The sequence below is a fragment of the Chenopodium album genome, chromosome 20, assembly GCF_948465745.1.
Source record: "Chenopodium album chromosome 20, dcCheAlbu1.1, whole genome shotgun sequence".
Lineage (NCBI taxonomy): Eukaryota > Viridiplantae > Streptophyta > Magnoliopsida > Caryophyllales > Amaranthaceae > Chenopodium > Chenopodium album.
This window is the reverse complement of record NC_137853.1, coordinates 7127622-7146496: the sequence shown is the minus strand read 5'-3', so window position 1 is coordinate 7146496 and position 18875 is coordinate 7127622. Positions and strand designations below refer to the sequence as shown.

General features: G+C 33.3%; 1 protein-coding gene across 1 annotated transcript; it reads left to right on the top strand.

The window, feature by feature from the left end:
* Positions 1-1943: 1943 nt before the first annotated feature.
* Positions 1944-15747, top strand: LOC145596498 (kinesin-like protein KIN-14J). The gene is made up of 22 exons (XM_081652673.1): positions 1944-2166; positions 3989-4185; positions 4298-4440; positions 4608-4703; positions 5107-5350; positions 7921-7976; positions 8070-8153; positions 8279-8356; positions 8437-8529; positions 8620-8649; positions 10078-10419; positions 10517-10598; positions 10724-10819; positions 10912-11091; positions 11245-11351; positions 11452-11631; positions 12221-12384; positions 13168-13421; positions 13532-13695; positions 14392-14891; positions 15216-15313; positions 15472-15747. The coding sequence occupies exons 2-22, from the start codon at positions 4074-4076 to the stop codon at positions 15543-15545; spliced, it is 3177 nt and encodes a 1058-aa protein (XP_081508799.1). The 5' UTR covers positions 1944-2166; positions 3989-4073; the 3' UTR covers positions 15546-15747.
* The last annotated feature ends 3128 nt before the right edge of the window (positions 15748-18875 follow it).

Genomic DNA, 18875 nt, shown 5'->3' with positions numbered 1-18875 from the left:
TCAATATTTATTGGTTTTGTAACATTTTGGTGGAGTTGACGGTGATAAATCTTATTATACCAGCTGAATCATGTTTTAATATTATCTTTTTTCTTTCATCGTTGTTTCAAAATTCATTCGATACAAGATTATCAACGTTAATCAAAGAAAAATAAAATACACTTCTTTTTTTTCCATTATTTTTTCAAATTAAACCAAAATTAAATTATTTTTTCGTCAATTCGGCATTATACTTGGAATTCCTTTAAAAAAAATAAAGAAACTTCACCCTAAACCCTAACCCTAACCAAAACCCTAAACCCTAAACGAACCCTAAACCCTAAACCCTAACCCTATCCCTAAACTCCTAAAGACTAAACCATAACCCTAAACTCTAAACCCTAACCCTAACCCTACCCCAATTCATCTTTCCCTCTCTTGAAATCAAAATAGGGAATTTGAGGGAAATCATCGGGAAAAAAAAGGGAGTCATTTTTCAAGGTCACATGAGAGGTCAACGTCGGAGAAAAAAATCAATTATTGCCGGATTATGACCTCAAGGTCCCCCAAACAACAAAATAAACTTATAAAGTCCTTTTAAACTACTTTAAACATATAAGGTCCTTTCAGACAAATAGTGAACTTATAAGTGAGAAATTTTCCTATTAATAATTTAGGTTGATGAATACATAACTAAGCGTGAGAAGCTGGTGGAACACTAAACCCTAACCCTAAACCCTAAACACTAATCCCCTAAACCCTAATCTCTAAACCCTAACCCTAATACAATATAATATAATAAAAAATAATTCATCACATAACCTTTTGGTAACAAATTGTATATCTAGTTATCATCAAATTTAAGGCCCGCCTACAATGATCTTTGGATTTGTATATTTAGATAGATTTACTTTTAGAAGTAGAAAGTAACACTCCCCCTGTGTTTTTATAAGTGTCATAATTACCAAATGCGGCCATGTTATAATAAGTATTACGCTTTTTTTTTTTTTTTGTTTTTTTTTTTAAATTGTTAAAAACTACAATTTAATATTATGTATTTTTTTCTTTTATGGTTCCTACCCAAACTCAACACTATTTTTTTTTATTAGTTTTTATTCTCCCGCATTCATTATTTCTCAATGAACTATTATCCCTTACTATCTATCTCTTATAATCTCTTGTTTTAGTTAAGTCAATTAAATTGCTTGAAAATATGTGCTGGTAAAAGTGTAACAATTTTTAAAACATGGAGTGAGTAGTTTTTGATAAGAAAATGAATGATCCGAATTAAAGTATTATACAAATTACTAGATTGTCTTTTTCCCCATTACACTAAAAGATTTTCAAAATTGAATTAAAAACATATTGAACCAAAGAGTGAGGGATAACTCAAGTGGTTAGAGCTCCCCTCCCGGTTCCAATAGATCTTGGGATTGAATCTCATCACCTGCATTTGTGGCTCTCTTAACTCCAAATAAATAATATATTGAACCACCATTGAATCAGGGTATGTTTTATTCGGATTATTTTCAGTTCAGTCAATCAGACAGATCCTCAGTCACGACGAGGTTGCCGTCGGGGAGGTTCCGGGATGCGACAATTGACTGAAGTTGGGCATGGCCACCCACATCCACATGGGGTTTATTGTCGTTAAGAGAAAGGCCCATCAACTTAGTCATAAAATTATTCGAAGCTCAAGATCCAGGGAAACAAAGACAAAAAAAGATCCGATCTACTTCTTCAATTAGGCGGGAACTTTATTCCAAATATAGAACAGTGGGCCCAATCAAATCAAAACTCCCTTAAATAACCTTTTGTTATTTCCTTAAAATACGTCGCTAAATTAAATTTTGAATACTCGTAACATTTTTTGTACGAACATTAATTTAAAAAAAATAAAAAAAAAGACAAATTCCAAAACCAACCCTTGAGCCTTCACCATCTTTGCTACTGCACGAAAATATACAGGACAAGAAAAAGAGGAGAGAGAAAATAAAAGGCTGCCATTTTTTCTCAAAGCAAAATTTAGAGAGAGAAAGGGAGGAGAGAGAAACTGCTAAGGGTTCAACATTTAGGAGTTTCGTCTCCATTTTCCGATCTCATAAACCCTAGCATTTCCTTCTGTTTTCTCTCTCTCTTACCTTTAATTTTTTCAATTTGCTTCGAGGATTTTCTTCTGTTTTTCAGGTATGTTTCGTATTATTGTTTGCTTTTATTTTGATTTTGTAATGTGGTTTTTATTAGGTTTAATTTGTGTTTTTTTTGGCGATTTTGTGTGAAGTTTTGGCTATTTTGACCTTTTCTTTTTTTGTTTTGTGAATTTTTGATGTATTGGATTATGGTTGAATTGTTAAATATGAAGATGGATCTGTGGAGATGGAGAATTTAGGTTAATGTGATGAAATTTGCTGAATTTGATGCCTCAATTAGTTGGTGTTTGAATTTTTACTTGAGAATTTTGCTGGATTTTTTGATTCTATGGGTTGATTTTATATTGGTGAGAGAAGAGTAAGGATTAGGTAGTTATGTAGCTGTAATTCTCGAATTCGAGTTTAGTTATGGACCAAGATTGTGCTTTTTAGCTTGATCTTGAGCTGGAGGAGAGCTCCAAGTTGTGGAGTTCAAGAATGTCAAAAGGAGATTGAATGAGCATTCAGCAATGGACTGGCTCATCTTGATTGAAGTTCCTGAACGCGTAAATTAAAAGTTAAAGGGGGTTGCTTTTCGTGAGATAATTATGTAGTGTACATACACTGCACAGATGGCATGTTTTGTAATGGTTTTATCTGATATGGAGTAATTGTTGAAGTACCAACATGATTGAAAGCAAAATGTGGAATGATTTAGTACGATTCTTTAGCTGTATACCTTTGTCACAAGACCCTACTTATCGTGGAATGTTTGCTTTGTGGCTAAGTACTTATGTTGCAAGTCAACGGTTGTGAGATTGTTAGAAATGTTAGGTTGTCTATACTTGAGTTAGTTACTTCCACTAGTTGTGCAATTCTTGGCGAAGGCAATGTCTATTTTGGTATTTTCACTATCGATCTTTGGCAGATTTATTGATAGAGCTAAGGTCACTTATAATAGTTCCTAAAATTTTGATGGTTTATTCCTGTCCGAGACTTTGTGATTTAGTCGGGTAGCCATTTCCATATTTGTCATTACCTCATTGGAAGTCATGTATTGAGCTTCATTTAGTGATGAATGCTATTTATATCTCATCTTCTGGTCAGTGCCTCACTTTTTTGCCTAAGGTTCTAATTGATCTATTGTAGGAAATGTTGCAAGTGAAAAGGTCAAATATTGTGGGAGACATATGGGAAAAAAAAGAGCATGCTCAATGTATTGTTCTCCGTGGCATATCGTATGTGTTATGGACTTATGGCATTTTACATCAACAAAGTGCTATTTGCTGCGGCACATATTTTTGTAGTAAAATTAATGAGCATTACATTACTCACTTTCATGTTGACTTTGCAATACGTTTGTCTAGCGACAATTTTATCTGTGCAAACTTTTGTCATGCTGTGTCAGTGATCCTGAATTTGGCACTCATAGCTAAAGCTAGTCCACATAGAGAGGTCTTAGAACTAACGAATAATCAATAGTGACTGCTGCTACTTGATTCTTTGCTACTACTAACTACCTCTTACCTACTTTTATGCTTGTATGTTGGTAATCTTGTGATGATCTGAGGTATACAATCCGTAGAATGTCATGCAATTAACAATATTTACCCTTCATTATTAAGAATATTAACTGTATCCGATTAGTGTTCCCACTAAATTGAAATAATAATAAACGAGAAGTTGTAGACGGTTTGTATTAGTTGTGAATATTCAGTATATTGTAATTCTGTGCTGTGAGTTCCAGAATTCAAGGGTGGTCTTTCATTCAGTTTCTAGCCTTTTTATGATGTCCACTTGTTTTGCACGCATCTGGAAGATTACATTATGCATCCTATGTTTTGTTAAAATGACGGTGTTGCTGCTTGGTCAATTTTCAGGGACCTGCCATGATTTTCTTGTGAGTATTACGAAATTGCAATTGTCAGTGCTTGTGAGAAAAAAAACATTTTTTAAGATTTGCTAATGGACCTCCAAACACAAGCACACTTGGGAGGCAATGGGTTATTGAACTTTAATGGTGAAGCATGTAATGGCAAAGATGGAAAAACGGATAGTTTCAATAGAACTATCATGGGTACGCTAAAATACACATTATAATTGTTCTCAAGTCTCAACTCTTCTTTCTTTACTCAGCCGTGCTGATGTTTTTTCTGTACTGCATGCATGTACTCTAATTCTCCACTTAGACGTGATTGAGTGGCTGAACAGGCAGCTCCCTGATTTGAATGTTCCAGCAAACTCTTCACTTGAGGACTTAAGGATTTGTTTGCAAGATGGAACTGTTTTATGTCACTTGTTGAATAGCCTTAGCCCCGGAGCAGTTGAAATGGTATATGCACATTTTTTTTGTTTTTGTTTTTTTTTTTTTTTTTTGTTTTTTTTGGGGTGGGTTGTTGTTTCAGAAGCAGACAGATCTTTGATTTATCTATCTCCATGTCAGCATTTCAAAATTTAATTTTCTTTTTTATATATATTGATAACTGCTTTCTGCTTCAGGATCATAATTTGGAGCCCCAAGCCATGGTTGAAAGGTTTTTGTCAACTTTGGATAAAATGGGCTTGCCTAGATTTGAAGTTTCAGATTTAGAACAGGTACTTTTGCGTTACACCTCATATTATACCTCTCAAATTGTGCAATGCAACTTGGGTTGGTGAATTGAAGAAATGGTCCTCATACAAAATTGGAAATCGGAAGAAAGCATGGTATTAATGTAATTTACTAAATTAATCAATAGTTGCATGTAGTAAAACTCCAAGTTGAGGCCTTTTAGTTGCTCTATTTTTATAATATGCTTTTATAAAAGTCCTTACAAATTCACACAGGTTCAATTTTGTCATATAACTAGAGCAGAAGAGTTCAAACAATTCATGTAGCCGACCCCACTTATGGGATTGATTGATTTAGCGTGAAGAGAGTTGGCTTAGATGTGTCCTCTAGTGCTCAATTTATTCTTTTATTTTTAATTTTTTATTGTAAATTCTGGATGACGTGTAGGGTTCTATGATCAAGATCTTGGAGTGGCTTCAGGTGTTTAAGAGTAACTTTAGCTCTAACATCGATAGGGAATCTGCTCGCAACCATGTGAGAAAGAAATGGAATGTGCCAGAGATGGAAGATTTGGATACTACTGATCATTCCCAGGTGGAAGCTCTCAATTCTACGAAGTTTGGACCAGATAAAAGAAGGAATTCATGGGAATCAAAATTTCAAACAGTCCTTCGCAGTACTACTTTATCAGGTAAGGTCATATTCTTTGATTATAGGAATGTCATTAATTTTGGGAAATATTTCATAGTAATCGTCAATTGTTTCTTTGTCATCTACTGACAAACCATGAGCATGATTGTAATGCCCACTGCGTATACTTCAACATGTTATGATGGCCTCAATTACCACTGTCATAATTCCTTTGTTGTGTTTGATAGCCCTTGCTAAAAAGCCTGCAACCCCCCTCTTGTATCTAGTAATGTTTTATTTTATCTCTTGAATTGAAGTGGAAAATGGCTAAAGGACATTTCCCCATCCCGGTTGACAGTTGTAGCAATAATGAATTTTAAGTACCAATATCATGAACCAGGATGCTTGGCCTATGCTATGTCTATGTTTTCCCTGCCGTTTATAGACCTAGCACCTAGGCCTTGTTCTGCTTACTTTAAATCCACAATAGTTAAGTTCATATAAGGATTAAATAGTTTAGATAAGCTAAGATAGGATATGTTAAGGTAAGGGTTAATAAGGGTCAACCAAGTAAAATATACAATTAAAAAAAATCAAATGAAATAGCACACCTAATGTAACAAAACATTGTTCACTGGGCTGTATTGGTATTGTTAATGATAAAGTAACTATTATGGGTGCAAATTTTATATATTTTTGGCTGCCTAGAAGATGGCAGGTTCCATAATTGCTTGTTGTATATGCAGTTATTCAATTTTGATTTTCTAATTTTGATTTTCTTAATTTTTTTTGTTTAATTAGTTAATAACCAAAGCATTGCTAGATCAATGTTGTGTTTTGTGTCGGTATCAATCAAGCTTTGTTTCCCTTACTTAATTCAATCATTTTGTGCACCATCTCATTGTCTTTCTCCTAGCCTCCTAGTTGAAAAGTTATGCATTTTGAGAAATTCATCTACTGTACATAGAGTTCCAAATTTTCCAATTTATAAAATAAAGTATGGCTGAAACCACTGTTTGCATTTGGTGGAGCTAGTTAAATGGAGACATATGGATGGTACTTGGGTGAAGCATAACAGTCTTTGATCTGTCAATTTATTTATGCATTGATGTGACCTATAAATTCTAGTCTCCAATGCTGTCATTTAATCAAATATACACACATCAAAAACTTTAATAGGGATTTGAAAGAGATTGAGACGGAGATTTTTGGATTAACCTGCAATTTAGTGCTTGTCTAGTTAACCCAATAAAATGAGGGTTGTTGGAATTCATGGGAAATATAATTTTTTGTACCTATTTGTTAGATACTAAAAAGGAGAATTGAAGTTTTAGAATCTTACTCCCCTTAAAACATGGGAATATAGAAATTCATGGGAATTGAAATTCCTTTATTGTCAACCAAACATGTCAAAGTTATTGCATTGGAATTGCATAAGAATAACTTCCCATGAAGTATAAATTCTAATGGGAATTTGATTCTTAAGCAAACCAAACAAGCTATAAGTGGGTTTTCTCCGGAGCTTGGTTCCCAGTTCCCATATTAAATACATCATTTAAGCGCTTTCCTTTGTATGCGGTCCTCTTTGATTGCTTTTGTTTCATATTGTTTTGTTATTTACTGTCTCCAAGTTTCCGCATCAATCTGGACAATCTTAAATCGGATCGTAAACTCAACTACTACTTTTGTGGTTGTCCCAGCAATTTTAAACTTGTACTTCTGACTATCAAGGTATATAAATATCTATGTATAAATTGCATCAAGTTACCTAACAAGCCATTTTGTAAGAATTTTGTAAACTACACGTATAGCATAAAGGAGTCTTATTTTACTTGAAGACCGGAGCTCATTGTAACAAAAAGGGCTCTAGTGTTGGGCATTTGGGCTTTAAAATCTTCTATCCCAGAATGAAATCCACGTGCAGTCAGAGGCAAAAATAAAATGTTTAGTATCATGTGGAAGTGGAACATTTGGCTGTTGATGGATTCATCAAATCATTGATTGTACTAATAGATGCAGTGTTTTACAAAAATGAATGTATTAATGAAATATAAGTTTAAATTATGTCTCTATGTTTTGCTCTAATTTGGGTGAGGGAACCTTATGTGCTTGGCTATTGTGGCATCAGATTGGAGTTTTTCCTTATTTAGTTTATTTTGACAGTTGTTAGGTCTTGTAATACTGTTTACAGAATAAGCCTCTGCTAATTTATCTGATATCAAACTAACCTAATTTTTACTACTACTAGATTATGTCCGTGCCATGCACGGTAACATTATTAATCTAAATTCAACACTATATTTGTAAATAAATAAAAATAAAATCTTTTCTAAAAAAAATAATGTGGACAAAGTATAACCATAATGTATACTTTTTCTTCCTAGTCTAGGTATATAATGAAATGAAATATAAAATATAATGAAAGAGTAAATTAGACAAATGAGTATTGTAAAATTTTTAATTTGGTATCTTTTTTTTATTTTTTTTATTTTTAAATCCAAAATAAAAAAAGGAAAAAAGGTTTTGGAGGGAAAAGGCAGCACCAAGAAATGACACGTGTCATTCTTGGTGTCTGTTTTAGTATATTATGTTATTGATTTTCTAATCTGAAAACGATAATTTGTGTTCCAGGAAACCTTGGTCCTGATGTCAAGGTGTCAGAATTGATGAAGTGGAACAGCTTAGATGTAAGTTTCTGCATGTTTATTAAATTTCTGTGAGACTTCACCTTTTCAAATCTGGCACTGGTTCTTATTCTCTTTGGTTCTTTACAAGTGCAGAAAACTCCTATGCAATTGCTGTTTAGCATGGTGGACAGGGTCTTGGATGAAAGTTTGGATAGAAAGAGTGGGGATGTATCTCATGTAACGTTTTTTTATTTGTTATTTTTTTTAATACTCTTTTTTAAATGTATTTTTCTATTTACTTTCGTTTTGTTTTTGTCCCATGTTTAAATTCTTTTTAATTATAGTTTCAATTTTGTGTTCAGCGTGTGGCTTGCCTTTTGAAAAGACTTGTACGAGAGATTGAGCGCCGGGTGTCAAATCAAGCAGATAAAATAAAAAATGTAATGTGTTTGAACTATGCAATTGTTGTAATTATTCTATTTATTATAAGCCCTGGCTCTCACATTGCATATTCCTGCAGCAAAACAATCTCTGCAAGGTTCGTGAAGGCAAATATCAATCGAAAGTGAAAGCCCTTGAGACGCTTGCTGTTGGGGCTGCTGAAGAAAGTGAGGTAGTCTTGATTTATGCTTAAAATTTCATGAGCATTTTCTAGTTTTTGATTTTGAATGATTTTTTTTTTTTTCCCTTTCTTCATTGTTAGGTTGCTGTAAACCATCTTCGGCAAATTAAGGTGCTCTCTTAATCTTTTAATTACCGGTTCTTGATGCTTCTTATATGAACAAAGTACCAATTTCTGGATATGCTTTGACTGTATATATTTTTTAGTGCTTGTAACTTCTTCTGTTTCCGAAGGCCTAATATTACTAATTTATATACAAAGTATACATGATGTGAAGACTAACTCAAAGTGTACATGATGTGAAGACCAACTCAGACCTATTCTATCCAATTACATCCTTTTTCCTTGCTTAACGCCCAATCTGTTTTTGAATTTGGAGGGACATCATATATTCTTCATTTGAAAGCTCCTAATGGGGTGAGCAGGGTGGATGTTGGCCTTCCCATCTCCATCCCTGATTCCCCATCTAAAATTCTCATACCCATCCCCATCCCCATCCCCATCCCCATCCCCTTAGCAGGTGCAAAATCCATCCTCATCCCAATCCTGATGGGTACAAATCTAAAATCATCACCGCCCCATCTAATCCCCGCCCCAGACCCACCGAATTTCTGCCTCAGACCTGCCTCCAAAAAATGACAGCACTACATCCTATATAAAATGATGATACTTCGTACTATAGTAAATTACAGGACCAAAAATCACTTAATATTGCACAGTTTTACTGCTGTTGTACTATTAGGCTATTATTATATTTACTGCTACATTTTACTTTAATTTTTTTTATACAAAAGCATAAAATTATATAATTTTTATTTATTCAAATATATAAATGCCGCTCATGCGTGTATGGAGCGGGTGTGAAGGATTGTACAACCTGCAATCCATTCCTGCCCCATCACCTATGGCGGGTATGATTTTTTTTTACCCCAATCCCCACCCACCAAACCGGGACCCATCCCTGCTACAATCCTACTGTTGATTTTACTACAGTCCTACTGTTGTATTATGGTCGCTATAATATACTTTCTCCGCTCCAATAATATTGCAACAAGGATGAAATTATGCATCCCAAAGCACATTTTATATGTTATATATCTATAATTGTGTGAGTAAAAATTATAAAAAAGTTGATATTGTGAGTATTTTATGAGACAAATCTAACAAGATGCCGCATGAATATATTTTGCTTAACATATAAATCATATTATATGGTCAAACAGTGATGAATAGTGCAAAAAGTCCATTGTTGCAATATTAATAGAACAGAGGAAGTACTACCTCCGTTTCTTTTTAGTTGACACGTTTCCTTTTTGGGTAAATTTTTTACCTTGCATTTACAAGCTACCCTACTTGCTTTGTCATCCTCTATCACTCTCTCTTCTCTCCTTAATATATGTGCCTAAATCAAACGCGTCAACTAAATAGAAACGGAGGAAGTATTAGACTTCACATCCTTCTATTTTCTCAATTATAATTATTGATATACAAACTCATTTTATGTAGTTTATACCAGCTTTTTCTTTCTTTCTATCTTAGACAGAGAAGACCAAATTAGAGGAGAAGAAGAAACATGGCGAGCAGGATGTGGTTAGATTAATGAGAGAAAGGGATGAGCGTGATGCAGAGATAGAAGCTCTCAAACAAGAGCTAGAGGAGGTTAAAAGGTCGAATGAGAAGCATTGCTCACAATTGGAATCTGAAGCAAAAGATACTAGAGCAAAGTTGCAGGAGAAGATCATGGATCTTGAGTCTCTACTACAAGTTTCAAATAAAAAAGTAAATGAATTGGAGGAAACGTTTGAACACGAGACTCAGAAATTGAAAATTAGAGACCTTCGTTACTCTTGCTTTGTGGATTCCCAATTTGATGTTATGAAGGTCTGATATTTGTGGGTTTTGCATTTTCTTACCCGTTTGTATCTTTCTGTTTAAATGAAAGTTTCCTGATTAGACATAATATTGTTGTTTCGTGTAGGCACTAAGGATGGAATTAGATTCTGTAAAGAAAGAACTTTTGATGACGCAAGACTGTTATCCTCTTGAATTTCAAATTCTAGGTAGAGATGTTCTTTGACCGTGGCGATTTCAACTTTTCAAGTCTTTCCTAAGGCTGTTTTTTTTTTTTTTTTTTTTTTTTTTTTTTTTTTTTTTTTGATATGTTTTTACTGAAACTATCTTGCAGGCACGAAGCTCAAGGAACTTGTAGATGCTGCCGAAAATTACCACATGGTTCTTGCAGAAAATCGTAAATTATACAATGAAGTTCAGGATCTGAAAGGTACACTTATGTAGGCAGATTAGCATTGTGCCATTGTTTATCAAGTTTAGCTGTGTGTTTACTAAGTGATTCAATGCACTTGTATTTGGTAGGAAATATCAGAGTGTATTGTCGTATAAGGCCATTTCTTCCTGGGCAGAATGAGAAACAGACAACAATAGAGTACATTGGTGAGAATGGAGAGCTTGTTGTTGTTAATCCCCTAAAACCTGGGAAAGACAGCCGGCGGTTGTTTAAGTTTAACAAGGTCTTTGCTCCAGCAGCTAGTCAAGGTTCTTTACTTCTTTCACTTAATTGCATCTTTACTGTATTCATGGGCTTATGCTACATATTTTTACTTATTATTTATGACTGGGTATTTGGAAATTTCTGTTGCCATACAATATTGTCTATTGATGATTTGTATTCTATGTCTTTGTTGGCAGAGGAGGTATTTATTGACACTCAACCACTAATTCGATCTGTTCTTGATGGGTATAATGTATGTATTTTTGCCTATGGTCAAACTGGTTCAGGCAAGACATATACTATGGTATGGTCGCATCTTCTGTTTTGATGCTTTGCTTACCTAGTTACTTCATTCAAAAATTTTCTCCTCGCTAATTTTCTTCTATTTAATCCTCTCTATCTAGACTGGACCTGATATGACGTCAAAGAAGGATTGGGGTGTCAATTATCGAGCTCTGCATGATCTTTTCCAGATTTCACAGAATAGGAGAAGCTCCATCATGTATGAAATTGGTGTTCAGATGGTTGAGATTTATAATGAGCAAGTTCGAGATTTGCTTACATGCGATGGTTCACAGAAAAGATATCCTTTAATTTTTGTTTGTTTATAATAATTTCCTGATTTTCATCCCTCTATATGACTCTCGCAAGTGGCCACTATTCAAGTTCATATTATGAGCTATTAGATGTTATATTTTGATAGCTTTTTTCCCCCTTATACCTTTTTTCCTGCAACTTGGTTCAGTTTGCACTAAAGCCAATTAGTCATTACATTAGAATGTTGTTTATTAAAAAAAAAAATATTGGCTTTCCATGCTTTTATCTGTAGTTTCTCAATTTTTTTTATCAACTTATTGCTGTTGGCTTGTTGCCACTTATTTGGCCTCAGAATTATGGATTTTCCAAAAACTCCTGATAATAAATTTCCAATCCAGGCTGATTAAGACATTCTATTAGTGAAAATGTGACATAGAAGTACTTAATTTCCTCATTTTGCTGCATGCTTATGTGAGCACTGAGATTGACTTTATTGCCCCATAGTATGTTGATTATCATATGTTTTCTAATAAAAAAATGGTTGATTTTCATATTTTTACTTGTACTTCGTGCTATCAAGATATAATAGTAATTTTTTCTGTGCTACTGGTAATGTTTTTCTTTGACTTGCACACACTTGGGATTTGGAGTTCCAGTCAACCGAATGGCTTGGCTGTCCCAGATGCAAGCATGCACCCTGTTAAGTCTACTAATGATGTGCTTGAGTTGATGAACATTGGCTTTATGAACAGAGCTGTAGGTGCCACAGCATTGAATGAAAGGAGTAGTAGATCTCATAGGTTGTTTTCTAAAACTTCTTCTATATATACTTGTGAAACCTTTTTGTTGACTATGCTTGTTTATGTAACTCTTAACCATTTTGTGATGAATGTGCTTAACATGACACATTTATTTTATTTATTGTGCTTGTTTAAAAAGAGGCACTTATTTATGTACAATAAGCTTGCATGATTACTACTTTCTTTGTTATTTTATTTATTTTAATTTTTTTTACTTGCCACATTTTTTTCTCACGTTTGCCAATGTATACTTCTACTGTTAATATCTTTATTTGCATTGGTAAAATTTATAGAACTTTTTATTATAATAAAGTAGACATTGAGACAGATCTACAAGAACCTATACGACTATTTTTTTAAGTATAAATCATGAAATTTAAGTAATGTGGAGTATGTTAATAGTGTACATTATAGAAATGTTGCAAGTAAAAAAAAAAGGGAGGAAGTATTTTATAAGCTCAGGTATTGTGGCTATGTTTAGAGACAATATATTTCTACTTTTCTATTTGTGGAATGATGGCTAGGGAATTTTATGGTACTTTTTTGGCTAGAAAGAAGGGTCAAATATTTGATAAGATTCCTTTGCTGAGTTGAGTTGTTTTCCCTGTACCATCTCATGCTTAACGAGCCTGGGCATATCTCTTTTACACCATAATTGGAATTCTATTTTCTCCTCTAATCATAGGGGAGATGTTATCCTCCATACATGTTTGATAAATTTTTTGTCTTAAAAAAATTGCAATAATACCTGTCTTATAAAAAAAAATTCAATGAAATGTGCAGCATTCTTACAGTCCACGTCCGTGGCATGGATTTGAAGAGCAATTCTGCCTTGCGTGGCTGTCTTCACTTGGTGGATCTTGCAGGGAGTGAAAGAGTGGATCGCTCTGAAGCAACTGGAGATCGACTAAAGGAGGCTCAACATATCAACAGATCACTCTCTGCTCTTGGAGATGTTATCTTTGCATTAGCTCAGAAGAATTCTCATGTGCCATATAGAAATAGCAAACTCACTCAGGTTCTTCAGAGTTCACTAGGTATTTGGCTAGTACTTAATCCTGTGTTATTTATCTTAACAATTTACTATCCCTTCATGAATTTCTTTCATTGAATCATCATAATGAAGAATCATGTAAATATGATTCAGGTGGACAAGCAAAGACATTAATGTTTGTGCAGCTTAACCCTGATGTGGAGTCTTACTCTGAAACTACCAGCACTCTTAAATTTGCTGAGAGGGTATCTGGGGTGGAGTTGGGTGCGGCACGTAGTAACAAAGAGGGAAGAGATGTTAGGGAACTCATGGACCAGGTTTGTCTCTATGATGTTTCTTCCTTCTGATTGATTCTTAAATCCTTTAGAAAAGTTTTTCAAGACCTAGTTGTGATTTATGCCCATGCAAGTGCCTTGTCCACAATTTTATATTCTCATGAGGAACTTGTGCTAGACACAGTTTAATTATCACTATGCATTTATTAGTAGATCAACTATTCAACTTGGAAGCATGTTTCTCCATAGAAAATAACTGATATTAAGGACAACGATATATTTTAATTTTTTTACTTGAGTTGCATCTGTGAGTAATACTATGGTGTTTGAGCTGAAAGGTGAATGATATATGAATGCTCCAGATTTGAATGACCTTTTCTGGCTTTGTAAATTGTAATGCTTAACATTAGAGTCATGAAGGAATCAAAATAATTTTCTCATCGAGTTTTGCTTTCTCTTGAGTAAGTTGAGTTTAAGAATTTATTGCCTGAACAATTGGAATTCACTTCTTTATGATAAGGGCTTGTCAGAATATGTTCTTCCCTCAGTGTCAGGCCTCTTTAGTGAAAGGATATTGCACTCTATGGCAATCTTCAAAAATACATTCAAGGATATTGCAAGGATACATGCAAGGATATTGCAAGGATTCAATTTTATAGGATGACAACTGTGAAGCTCTGGATAATCTATCAGATCAAATCAGTTTGTACTATGCTCTAATTTTCAGCTGTTTTATAGGTTGCATCTCTGAAAGCTACCATTGCAAAGAAAGATGAGGATATTCAGCGCTTGCGTCTTGTCAAGGCTAGTACTAATAGTGAGAAGCGTGGTGTGAACCCTCTAAAGCCTGGGCTTTCTTCTCCTGGGAGACATTCCTTTGGGCCAACTCGATCGTCGCGCAAATTGTCAGGGCAGACTAGCAGACCAACTTCTGATCAAGATTATGGTTCAGAACATAGTGATAGACATTCTGAAGCTGGTTCACAGCATTCGGTTGAAGACCTGAAGAACCAGCGTGAAATTTTGAGGCATCCAGACCTTCCTGCATCTGATGCAGTTCATAATTTTAATGATGATATCGATCTTTTGGGATTTGGAGATGCGGACTCTGAAGAGAGATTAAGTGATATATCTGATAGTGGCCTTTCAATGGGGACGGAAACTGATGGTTCTATTTGCAGTGTTGTGGAGTACACACTTTTTCCTGAAGCGGCAAAACCAGAGGAAAACCTAGAAAAGTAAGCCTTTTGCATTTTTCATTTCTATGTTGCTATAGCCTATAGTAATCATCGTGATACTGAAATACCCCATTTCTTATGACCTTGGATGTGATTTTGTTTATGTGCCTTCATTTGTCATAGTATTGATTCTACTTTTAGCAGAAATCCTGTGTTTGCTGAAGCAGGTTATTGTGATGATTTGGTTAAACTTTACAGGATGTGATGCATAGTGATAACCAGAATTATCTTTGGTCATATATACTGATGCTTTTTGCATAGTCAATTAGATTTCCGAGTACATTTTAATGTGTTTTTGACCCTTTTTATGTTGCATTGTTGCAGGTTAACCATGCCAACCAAACTTCCAAAACCTCCACAAAAACAGCAGTCAGGGTCTTCTCGGTTGTTACATGGCAAGACTTCCTCTAAAGCTGTATCAAGTATGTCTATTGCTCATTTATATCATCTTATCAGCTATGATAATTTTTGGATACATATTGTTTATCTTTTTTCTAAAGTTTTAGTTTGTACATTACACGGACATGTATTTTGATGGGATGATTTATTTCTTGCTTACTATTGTTCTGATATATTACAGGTTCTAAGAAACCAGTGCCTACTAGCTCGTCATCAGTGAAGCCTAAAGTCAGGCCTCCAAAACGGTGGGCTTGAAGCTGCAATGCTCTTGCAGCTGTTGTAGGCTGTAGCGTAACTGTGTAATATATATCAGTCTCTGTCTTCTTTCAATCTTTCTTCTCTCACCACATAATGTTAGCTTAGGTGATTTATGCACTTGATTTGGCAGATGTAACATATACGCGCTTGTAGTGTAGTCTTTGATTGTCGAGGGGTTTATCTAACTGTCCTTTAAGCATGCTTTAAGAAGCTGCTCAATTACTTCATGGACCCGATACAACTTGGTAATATTTGTAATTATGTACAGCCAAAAAAAAAAAAAAAATGTTGAAATGCTTCCTATTTCAAAAATCAGATTTTCCAAACTATCTCTTGTTTTGCACACTTGATCTGTTGAATGACTTGAATCCAGATCTGGATTATCGAATATCAATGAGAATTACTGTATTAAATGGCTTATAACTTAATTACTGTTTTAAACCATATAGTTATTTTTTTTTTGGTAGTGTTAATTTGATCCTATGATATTTCTTTATAATTTGGACTTTGGACACATGGTAATTGTTTTCGTAGATTAATGCAAGTTTTTGTTTGTTTGTTGTTTGATTTTATTTTTTCTTTTGTGTGTGTGTTTTGGTAGTAGATGGTTGAATGAAAAGTTAAAATAAATTAGCTATACTGATAAAGTTTTTTTGTTTTCTATTACTTGAGTCTTGACTCTCGAGACACAATTCTCGTAATACGGAGTTGGTTATTTTGTCATTCATCATTAAGAAAAAACATTACATAGTATCTTGTTAGGTTATCACAATATACGTAGTATATTTTTTTCGATTGCAAAAGCTAACCAACGCCTCGAGAACGTTGAATAAGGTGATAAGCTAACTAAAAGTAAAAAGATTAAATTATAATTAACATTAATTATACCGATGGATGTGTGATTTGTAATGCTTTTCCTAATTAACACCTCTTTAGATAATATTTTACTCGAAAATGCTTATCTAACGTTGTTAGCAAGATCCTATTATAACATTGTAACACTGAGATTTTCAAGCTTGCGTACATATGCACATTAATATATTTAATTTACTTTACAAGGTTAATATTTTGAAAGTATAAATTGAAAGAATTTAAAAAGACTTCACATGAGACACGTATGACTACGGAATTCTTGATGTAAAAAACGGAAAATATAATTAAATTTTTTGTTGTGTGAATAGTGTTAATTTTTTTGTGCTAAAATAATTTGCAAATACTGTAACTATATTTTATTATTACACAAAACAATTGTGTTCATTTGTATTCGAAGTTTTGAACATAGATTGAGACGAACTTTTCTAAGTTTGATGCTTTCGTACTATATATAGTGGATGATTATTTACTACTAATATTACTATTACTCGTATAACTGTTACGATAATAATGTTTCTAAATAAGATGTCAAATTGTCAACGAGTCATAAGCTCGATCATAACACTTGTGGAGTTGTAGTGCTGTAAGTGGGGTACAAATATGCAATTTGGGTCTTAAATTGATGTCAACTTGTATGCTAAAAAAAACGGAAATCTACTGATAGGTCTTCTCTTTTTTAAAGAACCAACTATTTCATTGTTCCTAATTTTTTTTTTCAATAAATTAATTATATGCACCTGGATTATTTGTTCATTAATTTTTTTTGCTCATATGAGCAATGAGCACGTATTCCGGATGTACGGTACACCCAGGTGTATAGAACATACAGCTCAACTTTTTACGATCTCCAAAATGCGTTTTATAATAATTTCATTTCTTTAGGTAGATTTTTTATAAAAAAATATACAATGAGGCAAATCTAACGTGACCCACATGACTATAACTAGAAATTTATAATCAAAATTTTTGAAATTTGACTCATTTATTTGCAATGGAAAATAAAAGTGTACGGACTACGAAGGATCTCTAATTGATTAATAAATATTTATAATCAAACTTTTTGAAATTTTACCCATTTATTTATAATGGGACAAAGTAACAAATCTATTTAAAATATAAGTATTAATATATTCATATGTATGTTTTGCGGTATTATGAGCATTCACATTACACAAATTTTAATAAATTGTGTTTTGAATTGCTAAATGTGATTGTTTTATTTTGTTTTGATAAACAAAAGGAAAATAACTGAATTAAAAATATATTATCAAGCGAGTAAAAAAAGTACGTTTATTTTATTAACAGAATTTAGATATATACTTAAAGGATGTTGATCAATGAGGAAAGCCAACTGATCAGAATACACAGATTGATGATGGAGGATTTCTAATGGACGTGAGAAACGTGGATGTATATGCGGTACTTGCATCGTTAAGATTTTCTCAACCTTTCCAAGGCTACTCACGCTAGTACCTTGCCAAACACTCATTAATTTTACCCATTAGTGTTTAAACCTATTAAAAAAATACTACTTAGTCATTACCTAAAATGTTACTCCGTGAGCACAGTAAACCATTATTTTGTAACAACCCATCAACAAAATAATTGGAATAATGTAAAATAATGTTAATTTCATTTGATTTGATTTTAAATAGAATTTACTTATCCTTTTGTTTAGGGCAAATGTTATATTTTTAATCTTTAAAAGTTATTGACATGATAAGCTGAAAATTTTCATTTGTTTCACTTTTACACTTATTTCTTTATTATTCTCTCCGTGTTTTTAATGAGTGTTACAATTTGACCGACACTAGTGGGGTAATTAGAGTATAAAAAAAATTTGTATAAGAAACATTATGGTCTTTTCGTGGTTAGATTTTTTCAATCTTTGAAAAGGCCTGATAACCTTATTTGTGTTACAATTCATCATGTTCCAACTCCCAGGACTAACAAAATATTCTATTTATAGGATGTTAAATATGCAAAAATCAGGTTAATTATATTGTGAGGAACCTTCTTTCTACTAATATAAATATATAATGGAAACAAACCAACCTACCTTGTGTCATATTGGCATAAATCATTTGCTTGGTTGCATTTGAACAAGGGTTCAAGGGTTGGTAGAGAAGGAAGGGGATGTGAACAAAAAAAAAATATATATATATAATGGAAACAAATATCACTTTACTAAAAGTTCATACATAGTTTTTGTTTGATTGAGTTCTTCCCTGAATTAATCAACAATCAGAAGAATGATGACAAAAAGTCAAAGGAACCTAGCCTTATGATATGATTATTATTGTATACAATTTGGAATATTTTTATTTTAAAATAATGGCTATATAACAAGCTACCAAACTTGTTTCAAAATGTATGATAGTAAGGAGAATTCCAAAAATTTGTAGAAAATGACTTCCAAATTGTTTCCTTACTATTCATATGTTCTTTCTCTAA